Raw genomic sequence first — 17252 nt, 5'->3', positions numbered from 1 at the left:
GCACCACACTGGACACATTTAGTTTTTGTAGCAAGAGGAAGCTAATGAGTCCATTTGAATGAAAAGAAAAACCTTTAATGTGTGTGTAACATACAAATAATAATTTTTGTAATAAGAAAGCCCACATTACGTTGGTCTGCAATCTATCAGAATACATGTGTTCATCAGACAAAACCATTTCCTTTCTAGTTTTATTCCAACATATCGTATTGCTCACTTACTCATGCTCACTCTGCATTCTTCACTTCCACTTCAGATATTTGATGAAACAAGATATCTTGTGTTAAAAAAACACGTTTACACCTATTTATCCTGCAGCCTTCCAAAAAACTCCATCCAAAATGACTCTTACAGGATAAACAATTTACACTTGCTCTAATAGCTTTAGAATAAATTGGAATTATCTTTTCAACACGTGCAAAGCGAACGTATTAAGAAGCATTCTGCGTTCTTAGTTGCTATTACTTGTGCAGTCCAGGAGCTCTGCCAGTATTTCTACTTTTTCTTCCTCTTGCAACACTTTTCAACCCAACATTGCTCCACCAACCTCAGTAATAAACCTGCTGTCAACAAAAATTAAGAATGTTAAGGCTCTTCCGTATGTTAGCAACAGAGCTGTCTGGTTGGATTGTGAAGATAAATGTCAAACTAATGCCTTCAGCAACAAAGAGTCACACTCAGCTCCAGCTGCTGTAGGCACATTCATTAAATTAGGCTTAATAAAACCAGATAGGAATTATTATTTCTCATTCAAGCATGCAGTTTAATTACTACATTTGCTTTCCTTGCGTATGTGGAAATTCAACAGTATCTGGCTCTGATGCAGGTTCTTTAAAATCAGATCCGGAAGCCCACATGCTTTACGCCTCGCCATCATTTACACCAAGAATTAATCATGCGGTCTGAATCTGGCTTTGGATCAGCAGCCTCTAAATAAATAGCATTGGTTCCATGTTGAAAGGAGGGAGGCGGTTCTGCTCACATCCTGTGGTCCTCAGTCCTCAGGTCTTACCATCTGATAAATTCCCGACGATTCCCCCCATGTCCATCGTGGCCTCGTAGGCCTCGCTGACCAGCTGCGTTACCTCCGGCACAGAGAAACCCTCTGGATCCGCCTCGACGTGTCCCAGGTTCTGGTTGGACCCCACCTCCTCCATCAGAGGAGCGCCCGTCTCGATCACCACCCTCACTATGCAGCCGGGGGCGAGGGCTGTGGAGGGGGCGGACTCCGGGTTTGTGGAGCTGCGCACGACATCCGCCTCGGCGACATAGTCTGTCTCATCGGCGTTCAGCGAGGCCTCTGCTGCTTGAGCAGCTTCACTCTCTCCAGGACTTCCATCCACGTCCTGCACGATCACGTTCCTCAGCTTCCTTTGCCGTGGGTTGTAGTTCTCGGTGCGTTTGTGGATCTGACTGTGTCGTCGCAGGTGTGCCTGGAGGGGAAAATGTAAAGGTAGTATTCAGCCAAGGTAGTGAGCACAAAATTAATTCGAATACTTAGAATCAATTAAATAGAATTAAGTGGAAAGACAAAATAAACTTCCCAGTTTCTCAGGCAAGACATTTAGTTTTGTGAATAGAAATGTGATTTAGACTTTTGGAGGTACAAATCAAACATCTTTACTATACTAAACCAACATTATTTTCAAGTTTAAGCTTCCATGACAAAGTAAAACAGGTTCATTTGGAGAGCTCAGTGTGTGTCAAGAGTTGTCAAATAGTCTGACGTACAAAACATATTTTTGAAATACAAAAGAGTTACTGATTCTGTCTTGTTAAATGTAACTAATTGTGTTTGTTTCTTTTTCACAACAGTCTGCTACACTGAAATAATAGTTTTCGCTCAGGATGCCACCAGGTAAATAATGTTATTTTTGATCTGTGACTCATCTCAACACATTCAGAGCCCCAGTGGCCTAATGGATAAGGCACTGGCCTCCTAAGCCAGGGATTGTGGGTTCGAATCCCATCTGGGGTGCTCTCCAGCAGAGTGGCGCAGCGGAAGCGTGCTGGGCCCATAACCCAGAGGTCGATGGATCGAAACCATCCTCTGCTACATTAACTTTTCTCCCAGACAAAACTGGGGACTAAAAGAGTTACAGACAACAGCACGCACACTCATAGTGAGAATTGATTTGACTGTTTTATGGCTCCTATTTAAACATAATCTCTCTGGTGTATAGAATCATTTCTGTGGTAGGTCAGAACAGCGTTCTACAGAAGTAGACGTGAAACTTAATTGATTTGAATATTATCAAGTTAACACTTCATTTTCTTTGTAAAATGTTCAAAATAGTAAGACATGACTGTTGTAGTTTCCCAGAATCATTGCAAATTACTTTCTTTTTTTTTTAAGAAAGTTACTGCCATGTTTTGTGACACACACAGGATGTTTGAGGATTCTGATTCGGGAACGGGCCTCTTTTTGTTGTTGGCCTAAACAGTGGATCAGACCATGGCCCCTTAAACCAGCGCTTGTGAGTTTTTGTATCTTTGTCAGCATGAAGCAGAGTGGTGCAGCGGAAGCGTGCTGGGCCCATAACCCAGAGGTCGATGGATCGAAACCATCCTCTGCTACATTAACTTTTCTGGCAAACCACCTGCATATCAGTGTGTTTGGACCTGTTGACCTCTCTGTCTCTACCTCTGACTGGGCCGTTTCTGTCAGATCTGAACCAACCTATCGGGTGAACATGTAGCCGCAGTCCTTGCACTCGAACTTCCTCATCCCTTTGTGACGCCGCAGGTGGACGCGCAGTTGCTCCCTCGCTGTTGAAGAAAAGAAAAAAAAAAAACAGTTTTCCTCTCGGTACATTTTATTTGAAGCATAGTCGGCAGCGGTTCGTTTTACCTTTGAAGGTTTTGCCGCATATGTGACAGCAGTGTGGACGGCCTTCCTCGTGCTTGCTGGCCTTGTGGCGTACGAGGGCACCCTTCTCCGTGAAGCGCTGCTCGCAGACATCACAGCCGAAGGGACGCTCGCCGGTGTGCGTCCGGTGGTGTTTATCCAGACTGGCTGGTGTAGAAATACAGACATTAACACTCCAAGTAATATCTGCTTGGAGTGTGATGCTGGGACTGCCCGGAGAACTTTTTTTAACTGCTCAGTGTTAGAAACGGGCCCATGGTTTTCATCCTGCTATTATGGCTCTTGTATTTTGAAGCATTCTCTAAAATGTGTGGGTGTAAACAGGAAGTACTCCAACTGACCAGCTTATTAGTGATACTGACAACTGACATGCAAAACATGCAAACAGAGTTTAAAGCTGAGCCGGTGAGTTGGACAGTACTAGATATGTGCGTAAACAAACTATAGATATTCAAATGCAACATTTTCATGTTCTGAAGTGCTAAGGAACGTCTTTATTTCTATGAGTTCTAAGGAGAATTCGGGCTGTTTATTGGTGATGCTAACTTTGATTTGTGTTGAGAGCGTAACCAGTCTAATTACCTTGCGTCCTGAAGGTCTTCCCACAGAGGTGACACTGGTAAGGTCTCTCACCACTGTGTATGCGCAGATGCATGTTGAGGTTGTTCTTCTGAGAGAAGGCGTGGCCACACAGGTTGCATACGAAGGGCCGCTCGTTTCTGTGAGACAGATCAGAGGGAAGATGAAATTCCCAGAGTCCCACTTTAATCATCTGTTTGACAAATGATGTGTTTCTCAAGGTCAGATCCTGCATTAGAGGAGCCGATCACAAGTATCCAGCCTTAAGAATGTGCAAACACCTAGCTAAGCCAGGGACTGTGTGTCCTGTGTGTGGTGTCTGCTACACCTTAATGTGACCGAGGACGCAGCATGAACACTTAACGTGTCCCAGACCTTCTTAGGCGCGTTCACACCTGTACTTAAAGATGACCACTTGTTATTGGACCGGTCTGAACAAGGCCCTGCAGTACTGTAATAATAATAAAAAATAAAAAAAAAAACGCTCAACCTGTGAATAGCTTTGATGTGCATTTGGAGGCCGTTTCTGCTCGACGCTCGATGGCCACACTCCTCGCACACGAACGGCTTTTCACCTCGATGTTTGGCTGCTTCGTGCACTCGCAGCTCCGTCCGAGTTAAGAAGGTCTTCGGGCACTGTGGACACTAAGAAAAGAATCGAAGGCACAGTCTCAAACCTTAGTGTTCGAAAGTAACTGATTTTTTTTTTTCTTTGAAAGCTAAATGTGGGCTAAAGTACTCACTGCATGAGGCTTCGGATAACCATGAACCTTCATCATGTGGATTGTCAAGTTCTTCTTGTACATGAACTGCTCAGGACACGTTGAACACTGAAAAAAATATCCACAGTGACATGGACGTTCAAAAAATGCAAATGTAATTTACACTCACCCGTGTTTGTGCGGCTGTACCTTGTGAGGCATGTCCCCTGTGTGGGACACAACGTGCATACGCAGCTCTTCCTTCGTAGTAAAGGTGGAGGAGCACGTCGGGCAGGCGTACGTCTGGAATCACAACAGTACAGTCGCTGAGGATCCTCGAAGCTAACGACAGCCGAAGCACGTCTTCTCTTCACTCACCTGTACTCTTGTGCAGTCTCTGACCTCATGCACCAAAAGGTTCTCCTTCCTGAAGTACCTCTTCCCACATTTAAGGCAACCGAACGGCCTCTCCCCTGTGTGCCGCCTGTGGAAGGGACCAGTTAGTGGCTGTTCCTTCAACGGCAAATTTGATGAAAGACGATGAAGCCTTGTACCTGTTGTGGACTTTGAGGTAGTATTTGCTCTTGAAGGATTTGTTGCAGATGGGACACTGCACCGAGTCGTTCTTGGGGTCTTCCTCCGCAGCCTCACCCTTCATGTTCTTGTTTGTTTTAGCCTGGGCCTTGCGCTTCTGTGTCGACGAAGTGGATGCTGGCGGTGATGCTGGCTCCGCGGTGGGCACATACTCCTCATCGGTGTCTTCAGTGATCCCCTCAAAGTCGCCCACGTCTTCTTCTTCTGCAGCTTCTTCTCCGGCCACCTGGCTGGCACCACTGTTGTTTATGTCTATATGCAGCTCTGGTACCTACAAGCGTCACAAGACAAGGTTAATAATAGCCACTATATTCTCTATAATCATTTGCCTCGTCGGTGTAATTCATTTTAATGTTCATGTATTCTACCTCAACTTGCAGATCTGGGTTTTGGTCCTCCACACTGACTTCACCGCTTTCTTTCTCCAGAACATTTGCGGCCTCCTTGCTGTCAGAGATGTGGCTCTCGTCAATAGTGACCAGTCTCCTGGGGCCCTTCACCACTCGGCCAGAGCGCGTGGTTGTGGTGGTGGTGGTGGTGGTGGTGTTAGTAGCTGTGGTCAAAGAGCCAGCGGCAGGATCAAAACTGGACTCATTTTTTGTGACAGCGAGCAAGCTCTCCTCTTTAACTACAGCTGCCTCTGACTTCCTAGGTCTCCCTCTTTTACGCTTCGCGGGCACAGCGTCCACGGAGGTTTCCCTGAACTGCTGACAGAGTGCGAGAGCTTCGGGCACGCACAGGCTGCTCGCCGCGTGCTGCACCTTGTCCAGGTTGTCAGGCTCCAGCTTCAGTTCTCCAGTGTAGATGAAGTTCAGGAGCAGCTCCAGGCCGTCGTTGGGGCATCCTTGCAGGCAGAACTCCATGCAAGGGGCAGAGGTCACGCTGGACTGCTGGAGGAGCTCGCTGAAGCAGGCGAGGATGTTGCGATGGGCGAGGTAGACCACTCCACCTCCCACATTCAGCACTGCATCACAGAACCTGCCTACTGCCCTCTGCTCGTTCAGGGAGGAGAGGATGCGCTGTGCGTGTTTGCTCTCTGCTGCAGGCATCCCTCCGACTTCACGGTAGACTGAACTATATGAGTTTGGTTGGTTGTTTGGTCATTTGGTCAGAAACACTAGGAGCACTAAAAAAAGGAATACATGATAGATCTCAGACTTAATCACAGGCAGGAGTCAGAATAAACAAGAGGGCACTGTCGTGGTTTCTCACACTCTAATATCTTCTGATTACTTTTTAATCTGTTTTATGTGTTAGACGTTCAGTTTGCTACCATGTTTTCACAAAGCAGAGCGACAAATACTCACATGCGCCAAGAGTAAATTGAATCAAAGGCATATAAGGACACTTTGTGCCTTGGGAAACTGGTATTTGCATTCTTCTTTTATGATTTGTCATGGATCATACAATGGACAAGGCACTGTCGTCCTAAGTTGCGTCCTATGAGTCCCTGCAAAAGTTTGGTTTTACTGGGATTCACTGGGAAACTGGGAAACCGTGATGTGCATTTTTCTTCAGTACAGATTAAACAATGGGATTAAACCTCTTAACGAGGGGTTGTGAGTTCCCTTGCATGTAAAGAGCATGAAGCAGAGTGTCGCAGCAGAAGCATGCTGGGCCCATAACCCAGAGGTCGATGGATCGAAACCATCCTCTGTTACATTAACTTTTTTCTTATAGCAAAACTGCATATTTTGGAGTTTGATCAGACAAAACAGTATGCTAAAATATTTCCAGAAATCATAATAACAATAATCTCTATGTATTCCCAAAATGCTTCAATCCAACTCACTTTGGGTTTCTGTTGCAAAAAAAAAAAGAAAGAAAAAAAAAGTATCTATGTGGCCAAAACCCCAAGGAAATTCAGTTTACTGCCATATATATGACCGAAGAGGTTTTGGCTTCTGTTCTAATAATGAGTCTGTATGCTACATAATACATAATTAATCCATAAATAAGATGAGGTAAATAGTCTCTTTAAATACAAAACAAAATACAGACATATGGGCCTCCATAACAACAGGTTAGTTTATTCACTTTTCATTTGAAAAATCCAAATATGTCATGTTTCCATCTCCTCATAGGTGATTCACTACTCTTCTTTGTTAATAAGTGTTATTTATTGTTAGTAATTTATTGACCTGGATTATTGACTGGACAGCATTTATGTTGTGAAGGCTTCATTTAAGGACAACATTTTCATTTATGTGACAAAATATCTACAAATGATACCTCAATGAAAACAATCAGCAACATCAGTAATCAGATGATATAACACATAACAACCCATGTATGCAATTTTTCTGCATTGTCTAATTTTATTTTGTTGTTTTATTTTCCTGGTTATACATAGATACGTTTACTTAAGTAGCATTTTAAAAGTAGAACATTTTATTGCTCCCAATGTAAAGATTTAAATACTTCTTCCACCACTGCACAATGTGTAAAGCTGCAAACACTAATAATGATTTTGAATGTGTACATTAGACTTACCTAAATATCTTAATAACACGTCTATAAATCAAGTGATCGACTTACTTAAAACTAACTGTGCCGATATTACAAATAAAACCAGAATGCATTCAAGTGCACTTTTCAAATGGTCGTGTTTCATGAAATTATTGCAAACCCTTACCTACTTGCGCACTTCGACGTTTATTTCCTAGCACATATCTTTAAAGACGCTCCCTTAGCGCGGTACGCACCAGACAGCCGCACGGGGACTGGCATCTGCAGTATCGATACAAACTGATTATTTACTCCTAATGTTTGGACAAGCTACTTCTGATCAGACGTAAATGCATTAGATTAAATAAAAATAGCAAAGCTTAGCTATCTGCGCCTTGTTTTCGTTTCTTGTAGGCCCCTAAAAACTCGACTGGTCGCTTTTACAGGATGTGACGTTGTTTAAGCGACAGAACTTCGGAGCATTTTTTGTTGTCCAATATTAAAAACTAATATTCACAAAAATAACACTACGCTTTCTAAAAGCAAAATAGCCATTTCTACATTAGTAACTGTGTGCTATTTTTAATTTAAAGTCACAAAGGTATAAACGCAATTAAAATTGGTTAAATACTTATTCGTAAATAATGAAACTAAGGTAAACCCTATGATCGACCATCCACAGGCGGCGTTGGTTTCACATGTATGCTAGCCTGCTAGCTTGTTAACACACTGTGTAAACAGCTGACCAGCTCCTTGGACACAGTTTCGCAAATTATAAACGCCTCTCATTTAGTAGAGCCGTTGAAGGTGAGGTCTAGACTGCCGCACCGCTTTCTTCTGTAGCAGGGGGCACGTGTTTTGTTTGTTTGCTAGCAGCTACCGCTAGTTTCTGGTAAAGGCTGCGCTAGGTGACGTTAGCCCTGATAGCTTCAAGTTTGTATTGTTGTCAGACTGTGGGTTTGGTGAATGTATTCATTACTCAGATGTTGAGAAATTTGATTGTTAAATGAACGTGTGTAGTGTTTTTACTTGTTAACGCGATAAGCTTGGCTTTCATGCACTTGGTACGTGGTTATGAAGTGAGGTTAGCTACAGCCGAAAATCAATAGCAGCATCATGTGTGCATGGTTTTGTTGTTGTACGCTGTTCTTTGTGATGAAATGTGCCTTTTCAGATGCAAACATTGCTGCCCTTCTCTTTGCAGGCTCCCCCTTTGATCCCCAAGCTCCCACGTGAGTGATTCTTGATCCGAGGATCATGAAGGTGAACAAAACCACGCAGGTCAAAGGTAAATCTCAAAAGTGGAAGGACGTGAGGGGCAAACGCTCCAGGACCCCCATCACCTCCACTGATCTGAACTCGAGTCCTGTCGCAGCCACGGTGATAAAGGAGCATCAGATCTCTGTAAAGAAAAAACCCTCGGTGAAAAGGCTGAAAAATAAAGCAAAGTGTGTCTCTGACACCAAGGTAATCCGCCCCGAGTCTGGAGTAAAGAAGTCACACAGTCAAGCTAATGGGAGTTCAGTATTTACTGTGGACAATGAGTCAGATGACTCTCAGGACTGGAAGGAGTATTCACAGTCCGTTTGTGGGAACGGTGTGGAGGTTTCACGTAAAACGAAAGACTTCCACCCGGGTAGACTGGAGGGAGAGGCTCTCCATCTGTGTGCGCAGAGGACGGATGGACAAAACCGTGTGGTGCTTGTCATGCAGAAAGATCAGGTATGCTTCAGGACAGGTTTAGTCAAATCAATAGATTTAGCAACAAAGAAGCACATGTAAACCATGTTTTCGCATTGTAGTCCATTTCTCTTAAGCATTGCATTACATCACTTTCCTGCAGACGCTGTGTTTCCGTGGGAAGTGCTTCTTGACGTGTCTGTATGGACGTATAGAAGTGATGGGATTCACCATTGAAGGTGGCCAGCAGTCGTATCCACTCTTCTCCCCAGCTTCACATTGCCCACTGACCATTAGGACTTTGGAAAACTCTGAAATCTCCGGAGATGAGAGAGCAGGAGCTTTTCACATTCTCCAAAAGTATCTTCCAGCAGGTGAAAAGTTCACCTTGATCAATTATTAGTTATACACGACTGACACGACGCTGCTCTGCTTTTAACAAAAACCTTTTAACTTTTAAAATCTGTTTTTGGGATTCCCTTTAATGTATTTTTTGCAGCATCGCGGAAGAAGTTGCAAAAAAAGATAATCTCTCACTCATCCATCATCCTGCTGGAGCCCATGGAGACGCCCCTCACACGGTTCCTGTCGAGCTTCACGGACCTGAGTGAATTGTTCAACCCTCCCGTGGTAAGTTGGCCGATAATTTCACCACACCATGCAGTGTTCAGTGAACGGTAACCTAATCTTGAAATGCCTTGTCCTCCTTGCATGTTTGTAGAGTGAATTAATGTCAGCCGTTCTCGACACTCCACTCAACGGTTTGGGTATGATACCCCTGGCCAGCACAATCGAGGGCCTGAAAATATCAAAGAGCTGCAGAGAGGCACTAAACACTGTGGTCAGCGCCTGCAGAAGTAAGCCCCTTTCAGACACACATGTTGTTACATAAATGCAATTTGACATGTCGGTCACATGACAAAAACCACTTCACCTTTATCTGAATATGTTAAATGTTTCAAAACGCATTCTAATACTCTGAAAACAGTTTACTCAACACCAGCAGCAAACGTTTCAGTTTTCATAGTTAGTAGAAGCATATCTTGTTCTGTCTCTTGTTCTGTCATATCTTGTCGCCCCGGGGGAGTTGTGGACTATTTTTGATGCACTGTACACCCTCCATGGGTTAAAGATTAAAGAGTCTATCCCAGCACACCCTGGACAAGTGGCCTATCTATCACAGGACTAACACACACAATCATTCATTCTTTCATGCACACCTGTGGCCGCTTTATAACCAGAATGTTACTACTACAACTGATAACATGTAAATATATAACCCCTGTAACTCATTTATTAATTTTATTCACACAGCCAAGTTTACATCCTCCATGGGATTGTCTCATTTATTTATAGCACAGTTTTGTGTATTGTTTTTGTTTCTTTAAAACTGTCTTATTTTCTACGTCATGCTGCTCATGTGTGCTCTAAATTGCCCCTTAAAAGTTTTCTGAATATCACACATTGCAGTGCGGAGCAGTGGAAAGAAGCCAGGACACCTATTAAAGGAGAAAACACCTATTAAATATATTACATACAATAAAAACCTACTAGAAATCAATGTTTTAGGAAGGGATGTTAATATGTAGCTTCTCTGATCTAAAGGGACACCCAGACACACATGGAGTCAATAAGTCCTGATGTGCTGTCATTTAGAGCAAGCATGTTTAATGTTTTAATTGGGGTCACGAGTCCTTAAATACGGAACATAATGGACAGTTGTGACAATGTTCTTAGTTTGAGTACTGTAGTAAAGTGACCTTAGCTGGAAACATTTAGCTTCCAGGGCACTGCAGTAACAAACCGGAAAACCTAAACTAGGGGCTATGACTTTCATTCACAGGAGACATTGATGGCTCTGCAGTTATCCTTGTATATGGGAGCAAGAACGTGGGCAAATCAACGTTCATTCGCGTCCTCATCAATACTTTACTCAATCAGTGAGTTCTCATATGTCTTCTCTTCATTTGTACATATATACAAGAGTATATGCAGATATTTTCCACTGTTCTTATACGCTGAAGATTTTTTTGTCATCATTTTTTTTGTTCCTTCTTACAGTTTGCTGTGTTCCAGGATAATGTTTTGTTCTGTTTCTCCTGCAGTACCACTAGTGTAGACTACTTGGAGGGTGACCTGGGTCAAACAGAATTCACTCCAGCTGGTTGTCTGTCTATGCTGACTGTCAGACAACCTCTTTTGGGTAGGTTTCAATCCACTCGTTGCTTCACGCCTTTGTTTTTTGCTTGATTACATTTCTGGCTGAATTCTTATATTTGGTCCTCGTGGGTGTAAATTTTAGAGTGGCTTAATTTATATTTCTTCAGCCTGATTTAAATAATTACATGGATACATGGTAACAAAAATGACCTGATTAGATAAATTTGTGTACATGCCCCAAAATATCAACCACCAGAGAACATGTCTGTGTTTCTATCCACTGTGTAGTGTTGTGTTTGCTGGAAATACGACAGGAGATGTTTTATCCAAACACTGAATCCATTCATCATGAGAAAATGACCAAGACACATTTCAGTAGAAGTGCGCGCATCAATTTCTGTTTCTGAGTGTGTCAGTCATTAATCGTCAATAATCATCAACTCTTAAGGTCTCCAAAAATAATGTTGTCACCCAATTTTTACTTCATGTTGGACAACCACATGTCAGAATAATGTATTTATTCTGAGTGTTTACATGGTTATTAGGCACTAATATTTTAGTTTTTTGAACACATGATCAGATGATTACACCAGCCCTCACAATCTGAAGTACCTCCTCCTGGCCAATCTATTCTGGCTGACATGGTTGAATTGCATTTTTATTCCGATTATTAGTGGAATAGTATAGTCCGTAGGTAGTGTTAATCTGTAGCTGGAGGCGGCAGTTACTCAGTTTGCAGACTAGAACCTGGGAAGAATTCAGCTGTGTCCAAAGGGACTGTTAATGACACATTATATCTTGTTTGTTAAATACAAAGTAGAAAAAAATAACATTTTATGGAGGATTATGTTCTGAGATACATCTTAACATCCTTCCAGTCACTTCCTACTGTGTGCTGGTTTCCATATTAGAAAAGTCTGGTGCAGCTTGAAGTTTTTAAACAAACTGTAGGTTTTTGTCCAGAAGGTAATAAGTGAATTCATAGAGGTGCCTTCAAGATGCTAGGAGGCAGATTTAGTTTCCTTTGGACAGATCTGTTTCTTGTATTTATGCTAAACTAACAAGCTGCTGACTCTAGCTTCTTATACAAGTACTGACTACTAATCTTCTAGAAAACCATTTGCTGTATTTAACTATTCAGTTGAGTGTAAATATAAAATGTGAGAAGATGTGAGAAAGGTTGAAGGGATTAGTAGACTTATACTGCGTTATTTTTCAGGTCCTCCTTTCACACATCAGCACACTCCAGACCACATGATCTACTACGGTCAGTCGTCATGCGAGTCGGACTTAGACCGCTACCTGGAATGTCTTAAGTCCTTGTGGCGTAGACGCTCCCAGAGCCAAGAGTCTCCCATCATCATCAACACCATGGGCTGGGTCAAAGGTCAGCTCAGACTCTCCTCCGTGACATTATAAACACAACGTCAAATCTGTACTCTCCCTCTGAACTTGAGTCTGTCCTCAGGTTTTGGATTACAGGTGCTGGTGGACATGATCCGCTTCTTCCCCGTCTCACACGTCATCCAGCTCGGCCACAGCGGCACCACCCAGTGTCCCGGCCTCACTCCTGAATTTGTGAGGACGGCGCAGGGATGCCAGACGCACCCGCCTGCCCAGAGCGCACTAGACGAGTTAACAGAGAGCCACAGTCCACCCAGGAGCTACTCTCACCTTGTGGTGCAATCAGAGTTTCAAGGAGTGGCACGTCAAGGAACAGCGTAAGCACAGAACTCTCTAGTTTTAACGTACAGTATTAAAGCTTCCTTTATGTCACTGTTCTGTGATGATGTGTTTGACAGGAAACATCAGCGCAGCAATGAACACAGAGAGCTGTCTCTGCTGGCTTATCTGAGTCAGCTGCAGTCTCCTGAGCTTGGACCAGTTAGACCTTTGAACAGCCTCATCCCGTACCAGGTAACATCAGTGTTACATGAACATGTAATGATCGCAGGTTTTTCAGAATTTTTAATTCATGGCAAGTTAAAAACTCACAGTAATAGACAATTGGAATTTTAAGCATGCACAGGTGTTGAGGAAGCGTAAACATATCCTTCTTACCCTGACATTTAAAGACACTTTGACATGTTGGAATATGGGCTAATATTTTCTTTATAGTTCGATTAGATGAGGAGAGGGAGAGTGAGCAGGAAAACAGCTCCACAGTTTTAGGTTCAGCATGCCACCAGTCAAACTACGAAATTATCTTGATTACACTTGTTGACAACAGAGAACTATTATTTATAATGACCTAATGATTCTCCCGCTGAACCCACAGGTGCCTAACACAGCGGTGGCTCTAGGTGTGATCCACTGCGAAGTGATGCCCAATCACATGTTTTATGCGGCCAATGCCAGTCTGGTGGGACTCTGCTGCCTGGCAGAGAAAGTCGCAAGCAGGGGGGGTCCAGTCCTGCTGTCCCAGGCTCCCATCTGCCCGTGTGTGGGCTTTGGTACGTGCCTGAATTTTATGGTTGACTTTGCTTTACTGAATCATTCTTTGGACGTGGTAAAATAATTCTAATTGCAAAATGAGCATTTTTTTAAACCTTCTCTAACCTTCCCAATATGTTGAACGAGTTTCCTGAAGCTGTCAAATACAGAATTGATAGAGTACACTGATCAGCCATAACATTAAAACCACTGGCCAGAGAAGTCCTGGCATTCATGTGGATGTTACTAAGACATGTAGCACCCACCTAGACCCCCCACCCCATAGCAATGACACTACTTGATGGCAGCAGCCACCCCCAGTAGGATGTAGCCTGACACAGGCACACACACAAATGGTTTAGGAAAAACACAAAAATCATGAAGAACACCACAAGGCGTTCAAATACACTAGATCCAAACTGATCAAGTGTCTGTGGGATGAACCACAGAGGCCCCTCCCCTCAACCCATAGGACCCACAGACCCCCACTAACAACATTCTGTTACTTGACACCACAGGACACCCTCAGGACACCATGTCCATTCTCTGATGAGACACAAAGGAGACCTACACAGTATTAGCAGGGTGGTCATAATGTAATGCCTGATCAGTGCATTAAATTATAAGTGGGGAAAAAAAATGAGTTTTTACATGAGGCTTTCTTGTTATGAATGAAATATTATTCCGAATATTAGTGAAATACTGTAAATGTATAATTTTCATTTGCTTAAAAACGACCCTCAATTGCTTATTTTTAAAATTTGCCTCATTTTCCGGTTAACGTCCTCCAGGTGTGCTTCGAGGTATCGACGTGGCACGAGGTCTGTACTTTTTATTGACGCCCGTAGATCCAACCGTCCTTCGGAAAGTGAACTGCCTCCTCTTGGGAGCGATTTCGTTGCCTTCATGCATCCTCACAACACAGGTGAGATGCCAGCTTATACGCAACACTCTCCAAATGCCAATACAGCATGTAACAGTATGTCTGTCTCTGTTTCAGCCTGGCTTTGACGGGGAGATGCCCTATGTCACTGCAGACTACAGCTTTGATCTGACCGGTGCAGGAAAGCTGCGAGTCTACAAGGGATTGGCGAGGCCCAGTCAAGCGGGGGTGCAGTGACATTTCTAAGCAGAATCTGTTAATGCCCATTTCTTGGCTGGTGTGTTACTACTAAACCAGTCAGCACTGGCCTTTGAATGTACAGAACTGAGGTTAAGCTGGGACAGTTTTTTAAAAGAAAAAAAAAAATCCATGACTGTGCAGGTGGAGATGGCTGCCATCCTCTTACAGGATTTCCTTTTTGAAAACCCTGGGTGTTCTCATCGTGTCTTACAACCTGCTACTGTACATACATTTGGTGGTGCTGTGAAGGAGTTTTGTGTTTTCTGTCTGATGGACGATAATATAATACATTGCCTTGTAGTTAAAACTCTTGTTTGATGTCTCTTCTTTGCGGGCGACATTCCAAAACAAAACACCTGCCAGACTTCTGTTCAGATTTCTTGCCTTCAGCTATGTCTAGAACCCATAATCTTATCTTTGTACAGATTTCAACTAGACTATGTCAATTTTAACTGCCACAGTATTCCCTATGGTCCATGTATTTTTTACAGTTGTATTTAAGGATAAAATGTCCGCTTCCAACACTTGCCACACTTATATTATACAATAGATTTGAGAAGAGGGCTAGGTGGGGCAAGGAGGACATTTTTTTCTTGGGTCAGTATTGTGTTTGTTTTCCAGTCAAAGGTTTTAGTGAAATGTCTCAATTTGTTATTGTTCTGCTTTACATTTTGTCAAAGGGACGCCACAGTGTTACAGCACTTAAAGCTCATTCACGCAGTGTTTCATCTTCTGTTGTGGGATTTTAAAGATAAAAATAAAGAGCTTGTTTCTAGGTTCTAGTTTTTCTCCTCAAGGGGGCGGCAGACATTTAAATTGTGGTTTTGCTTTGAACAAGAGCAGATGTTTGCTTCCCAAATGTCTCAAGGGCAGAAAAACTGCAATAAAAACTGTCAAGACTTCAGCCTGCACTACTAAAGATTCATAATGGTTCAGAGGCATATCAAGACCAATTTAAGAACCAGAGTGGAACGACTCGTCAGCGCATGCAGAGTGTCCTTTACATTATCAGACTGCAGGGGTTGAAGGAGGACTTGGTTGTAAACAGCCTCCCATTCAGCTGAGAATTGCTAATTTGTTAAGTGGGCTGTTTTAACATCCCCTCTCTGCCCCCTCGCTCTTCTTTGTTTGCTACTCGCCGCCTCTTTATTGAGGGTGGGAGCAAACACAAACACAGCACGGAGCATTTTGGCAGAGTCATTGTTTTGGCTTTGTCAGGTCAGATGTTGTCCCAGGGACCTCGTACAAACCAAAGAGAAATCCCTCTGTAGAGGTGCCATGAGACAGTTTACATGGAGCTGATGTGAAACACAATTCAATATATATTTATATGCAGTATATTTTTTACATGCCCAACATTTCAATTCCCAGCTTCTCAGTTGTGCAGATTTGCAGTTTTTATTTGACATCTGTGATGATAAAAGTTTTAATTCTGGGGTTTTGGACTGAAGATCGTGTTTAAAGATATTATCTTAGTTTGAGAAAAAAGAACTTTACACAATAAATAATTACTTCAATATCAGTTTTTAAAATAACTGGCACAAATAATCCTTAGTTGCAGCTCTGAGACGATACAATAATTTAAGCGTTGTTCGTGGGATGCTATTGGCAATATCATGAGGCTCTTTGATCTGGTTAAAGCTTGGAACAAAATTACACAAAACTATTAAAGGCACCTGCCAAGAGGCAAAGCCAAGCAGAAATCTCAGTTGTGTAGCCCTACTTTAGTTGTAAGCTTTGTGTTGGCAGTGAATACTTTGCTTCTCTCAAGTAATCTGTGCCACACGTTTGGGATGTCTGATCATCTGCTGCCTGAAATGGCAACTGTGCTACTAAACCCTAAAAATGCAGAGGCAGCATGCCGTTTTTATAAGCACTCACATCCCTGTTTATTTCAAAAGGTTTAGACAATATTTAAGGCTATTTCGACATATCGTGTTTGTAAAAAATAATATATTGTCACCATGGTTGGATTAATGTCCCAGTAGGCCACATAGAACAAAAATACCATGTTCCTCCAGCTTTGTGTGCATAACTGACAGCAGGTTTACTGTCTGATTTAATTTGGGGAAAGGCACCAGGAACATCATGCACTGAAATAATGGAAGAATTGGAGCGTGTATATCCTAAAAACAAAAAACAAAAAAACAAGCCGAAGCCAGGACAAGTGGATTTGCAGGGTTTTGTGGAGAAGTAGATGTTTTAGTTCTTAAAGACCGGTGGGGAATTGGGGTTTAAAGTGGAACTTTTGTGGGCACTGCTGTATCTTAAAATACAGGTATTCCAGGTCTTTACTGGGATTGAGGAAGTCAACACTCAAGCCAAACTTTGGTTCACTAGTGTTATTTTGTCAAATTCATTGTTTATATATTAGCCTCCAATTATTCTCCTTCTTAGGAGTGAAAATTCAAACACTGATGCTGAAAACTAATTTTAGTTCATTTTTATGTTATTATATGTTAAAAAGCAACAGTCTCAACAGACAGCTAGCCAGCTAATGGGAATAACTCAACAAACGAACTACTTTTGTTGTACATTATTATAATTTATGTTACAGTCACGTGCATAATTAAGATGTTGTCTTGTATTTCCATTCAGCACACATTTAAATTATGTTTACATTTTTAAAAGTAATACTAAACTATAGTTAGCTAGCTAACAGGAC

The 17252-nt window shown here is 42.5% G+C and overlaps 2 protein-coding genes and 1 non-coding gene across 5 annotated transcripts; 2 read left to right on the top strand and 1 right to left on the bottom strand.

Moving 5' to 3' along the window:
• Positions 1–53: 53 nt before the first annotated feature.
• On the bottom strand, positions 54–7521 carry zbtb48 (zinc finger and BTB domain containing 48). Its single transcript, XM_047572565.1, has 11 exons — positions 7379–7521; positions 5112–5869; positions 4704–5014; positions 4528–4633; positions 4360–4452; positions 4192–4278; positions 3939–4093; positions 3452–3588; positions 2852–3016; positions 2681–2769; positions 54–1433 (listed from the first exon to the last, which is right to left on the bottom strand). Exons 2-10 carry the CDS (start codon positions 5790–5792, stop codon positions 2681–2683), a joined length of 1824 nt encoding a protein of 607 aa, XP_047428521.1. The 5' UTR covers positions 5793–5869; positions 7379–7521; the 3' UTR covers positions 54–1433.
• On the top strand, positions 1906–1978 carry trnar-ccu. Its single transcript has one exon. It is a non-coding gene; the product is annotated as a tRNA-Arg (tRNA).
• nol9 (nucleolar protein 9) lies at positions 7428–15362 on the top strand. 3 transcript variants are annotated; one of them, XM_047572519.1, is made up of 13 exons: positions 7428–7537; positions 8396–8913; positions 9035–9245; positions 9371–9501; positions 9593–9728; positions 10715–10811; positions 10977–11074; positions 12251–12418; positions 12500–12752; positions 12834–12948; positions 13310–13484; positions 14256–14389; positions 14465–15362. In XM_047572519.1, the coding sequence occupies exons 2-13, from the start codon at positions 8449–8451 to the stop codon at positions 14582–14584; spliced, it is 2103 nt and encodes a 700-aa protein (XP_047428475.1). In that variant the 5' UTR covers positions 7428–7537; positions 8396–8448; the 3' UTR covers positions 14585–15362. The 3 variants fall into 3 exon arrangements, with proteins under 3 accessions (XP_047428475.1, XP_047428466.1, XP_047428484.1); XM_047572510.1 differs by lacking the exon at positions 7428–7537 and adding an exon at positions 7592–7998; XM_047572528.1 differs by lacking the exon at positions 7428–7537 and adding an exon at positions 8134–8255.
• The last annotated feature ends 1890 nt before the right edge of the window (positions 15363–17252 follow it).

Source organism: Mugil cephalus, chromosome 1 (assembly GCF_022458985.1).
Source record: "Mugil cephalus isolate CIBA_MC_2020 chromosome 1, CIBA_Mcephalus_1.1, whole genome shotgun sequence".
Lineage (NCBI taxonomy): Eukaryota > Metazoa > Chordata > Actinopteri > Mugiliformes > Mugilidae > Mugil > Mugil cephalus.
The sequence above is the reverse complement of the archived record's forward strand: the minus strand, read 5'-3'. Positions and strand labels throughout refer to the sequence as shown.

Bases quoted from the DNA above. Each gene is read 5' to 3' on its own strand.
- zbtb48 (XM_047572565.1), bottom strand. From the start codon at position 5,792: ATGCCTGCAGCAGAGAGCAAACACGCACAGCGCATCCTCTCCTCCCTG. The intron at 4,453-4,527 runs GTGAGTGAAGAG...TTGTGATTCCAG, and splicing joins GAGACTGCACAAGAGTACAG to ACGTACGCCTGCCCGACGTG. The intron at 3,017-3,451 runs GTAATTAGACTG...TTTCTACACCAG, and splicing joins GAAGACCTTCAGGACGCAAG to CCAGTCTGGATAAACACCAC.
- nol9 (XM_047572519.1), top strand. From the start codon at position 8,449: ATGAAGGTGAACAAAACCACGCAGGTCAAAGGTAAATCTCAAAAGTGG. The intron at 8,914-9,034 runs GTATGCTTCAGG...ACTTTCCTGCAG, and splicing joins TTGTCATGCAGAAAGATCAG to ACGCTGTGTTTCCGTGGGAA. The intron at 12,949-13,309 runs GTAACATCAGTG...CTGAACCCACAG, and splicing joins ACAGCCTCATCCCGTACCAG to GTGCCTAACACAGCGGTGGC.